This window comes from Anarrhichthys ocellatus, unplaced genomic scaffold, assembly GCF_004355925.1.
Source record: "Anarrhichthys ocellatus isolate YVR2014 unplaced genomic scaffold, GSC_Weel_1.0 scaffold3163, whole genome shotgun sequence".
Taxonomy (NCBI): domain Eukaryota; kingdom Metazoa; phylum Chordata; class Actinopteri; order Perciformes; family Anarhichadidae; genus Anarrhichthys; species Anarrhichthys ocellatus.
The window spans coordinates 2958-6152 of NW_022283137.1; the positions used below are offsets into that span (position 1 = coordinate 2958).

The window sequence follows — 3195 nt, forward strand, 5'->3', positions numbered from 1 at the left end:
TTGTAAGTCGTATGAACTTTGGTCCAGAGAAATTTTGACCAATGTTCTAAACTAGAGGTCAGACTGAGTCTGCTGGGTTGACAGATCTTAATCTAAGACGGTTTTATTATAAGGTACTTTTACTTGAGTATTTAAATTGTATGCTACTTTATAGCTCTATAGTCCCATACATGTCAGAGGGAAATATTGTGCTTTTTACTCCACTACATTTATCTGACAACTGGAGTTCTTAGTTATTTTACAGATTAAGATTTCACAAACACAGTTACATGTTAAAGCATCAGTAATAGTATTCCTATAGTATATACTGTATATCCTTATATATATATATATATATATATATATATATACTAGCAGTACTACTCTATCACTTTTACTTAAGTAGAAGTTATGAGTACTTGCTGATCTTTCATTGTATCTCTACAGATGTGTTAAAATAATTGATTTCTTTAGGCTACACATACTTTTACTTTAACACTTCTTAATTGTTTGTACTTTTACTTTAGTGAAATCTTGAATAGGCCTTTTACTCGTAACAGAGTATTTGTACAGAGCAATACTACTCTGAATACTTCCTCCACCACTGCTAATTTGTATCCGTAGAGATGTGTTGAATTGATTTTCGGCAGTTTGGTTATTTGAAGATACATCTTGGGACCATGAAACACAGTAGTTGAGTCGTTTACACACTAGGTGGCATTATTTCACTCTCTGCAGTGCATTCAAAAGAGAACTGAATTCCTAAGTCCTAAAGACAAGCTTGTTTTTTTGACAATATTTTAATTTCATCAAATACATGAAGAGTTGGTTCGTTACTTTGTTAACTTGAATTAACTAGCGATGACTAAAATGGAGTGAAAGAGTATGAAAGCATGCAGATGTCCTGCAATGCTTTCTGGCACAATATTCAGAGTTTCAACATTTAGCAATGACGGTCATTGGCTCCGACCTGTTGCAATGACTTTGTCAGTCTTATATAAATGACCAGAACGGTGCTGTTTCACAACTGGAATCCTTATCTACTCGGATGATATCTGAAATGTTTCAATGCTGATTGTACTTAACGACCATTTAAAATAGTTTTCTCTTTTATTCCAGCAAATACGAGATGAGTGTCCAAGAGGGTTCGGTTAAGAGCAGTGGTGTTGCAGTCATGGATGGTAGAGCTGAGATGTATGCAAAATGATGCGTGTCCCAAAGTGAAAAAACACATCTTTACTATCAGGTAGATTTGATCCATTTGTACTATGTAACTAACAATTATGTTTGTCCACAGCATCTCTACCCAAAAGGCACCGTCAGACTCCACAAATGTAAAGACTCACCCCACCCTCATCCTCAATGGAGAAGCCACCACAGCTGAGCTCTGTGCAACATCTGAGCTGGAGGAAGCCACTGAAGGACTTTCACTAGGTAAGAGTCAGAGTGCAACGTTAGGAGAAAGAAACTAATCTGATATGAAAAACTGCCTCGAGAGGCAAAGATTTGTCGGACTAGTAATTGTAGAGCACAGTTGTTCTCAACGGCTCCCAGGGCTGAGAGACAAATGAACAAGACAATAAATGATAACAATAGATACATAAAAACAATAATTTAGTGGGGTTTCTGCTCCACAAATTATATTGTCTTTTATTGAGAAAACCTCTAAAAATGATTGAAATATGAAAAACTGAGAAGACGCCATCACTCTTAAGTTAAACACAAACATCTTGAAACAAATGCAACCTGTGAAATCAGCTGGATTGTCAAATAAATGAAGCAAAAAGATCTTCTAGAGATCTCTTCAAATGACATCCAATACAACACAGCATAACCTTTCTATCCTTACGCTGGAGTCAGAGAATGACCCTCGTTCTCAGCTTAATTATCATTATGTACTTGTTGTCACTATGTGTTCTTTGTTTTTTACAATTTTTGAAATCCGAGAGGTTTTGAAATAGTTCCTGCAGTTTGGAATGCTAAAATTCAAAGTGAAATAGCAACATGTGCTTTTGGTAATACAACATGAAAAAGGGAAAAATAAGATAAGATGGATAGCATGTTAAGTAATAGAGTGATCTGAACCAGTCTAATGGTGCGTCTGAAAAGCCTTGTGGGTGTTTTTGATGCTGTAAAGAGACCATTGAGTAAAAATCACATGTTTCACTGTATCAAATGATGCATCAAGATCGTTCAATTTTGTGACCTTTTCTAAAATCAGTTGTAGTTCTGCGAAGTTCTTTGAAACCAAAGTTTGGAAATTAGACTTTAGTGAAGTACTTACAGCAACAAGGTGGAGAGGAAGATGCACCTCAGAGGCAAAGAGCTGTAACAATAGATGCTAAATATTCGGGGGCTGACGTGTTGCATGTTTTCAGAGTTTTGGAGGAAATTAACTGCAAGATGAAAAACAGATTTTTGCAGAAGAGCAAACAAAGATTTAGCAAAAGGAAGGAATAAAATAATGTATACCATCCTACTGTAGAGTTGTGGTGAGAGAAATAAGAAAAATAATTAAATAACGGGAAGGAATTTTAGCAACACGAACAAATACAACATTATTGTTTGTGTTGTTTGATGCTCTCATCAAACTTCCTCTAACCAAACCTGATCGGTAGGTAGGCACTGATATTTATGTTTTGTCTCAGGTATCATTATAGCCCTCCCACATTCACAGCACAACCTGTAAATCGTGTTGCTCTGACAATTCATGTGTAAGAAATCTACAGGGTTAGTCCAGAGATGTCTATAGTCCTCTCATAAACCCGACTCTTCTTCTTGAGCTTGCTGTCTCGGTTTGGTGAGGGTGTCTTCTGAATTTGACTTGTTATTAATGGCGAGTAAATACGGCTGTCCCTGTTGTCCCAATACAGAAGAGCCCAAGGCAGTTCCCTTGTTGAGGGCGAACGGGGCACCTCTGGCCCCAGCGGACCAGCTATGGAGCAGCAGCAGACACAAGGCAGTCAGGCTGAGGATGGAGGGCTCGGGCCCGGCCTCAGAGACTCCCATCACTGTCCATCAGCTGTTTCTGGAGACGGTGGAAGCGTACGGGGATCATCCAGCCTTGGTTTCCAAAAAAGAGGGCCAGTGGGTGACCCTGACATGGAGGCAATACTATGAGCAGTGCCGGGCAGCAGCTAAAAGTTTCCTCAAGGTTTGTTTGCAAATTAACTTGTGCAGTGGCTTATTCTTTTGGTCTCTGCTACAGCACATTGG

The 3195-nt window shown here is 38.4% G+C and overlaps 1 protein-coding gene across 1 annotated transcript; it reads left to right on the forward strand.

Moving 5' to 3' along the window:
* Positions 1-404: 404 nt before the first annotated feature.
* On the forward strand, positions 405-3133 carry LOC116378786 (long-chain-fatty-acid--CoA ligase ACSBG2-like; the record flags this gene model as incomplete). Its single annotated transcript, XM_031840699.1, has 3 exons — positions 405-1173; positions 1277-1413; positions 2853-3133. Coding segments are annotated over exons 1-3 (483 nt in total), but the record flags the coding sequence as incomplete, so codon positions are not given.
* Between the last annotated feature and the right edge of the window lie 62 nt (positions 3134-3195).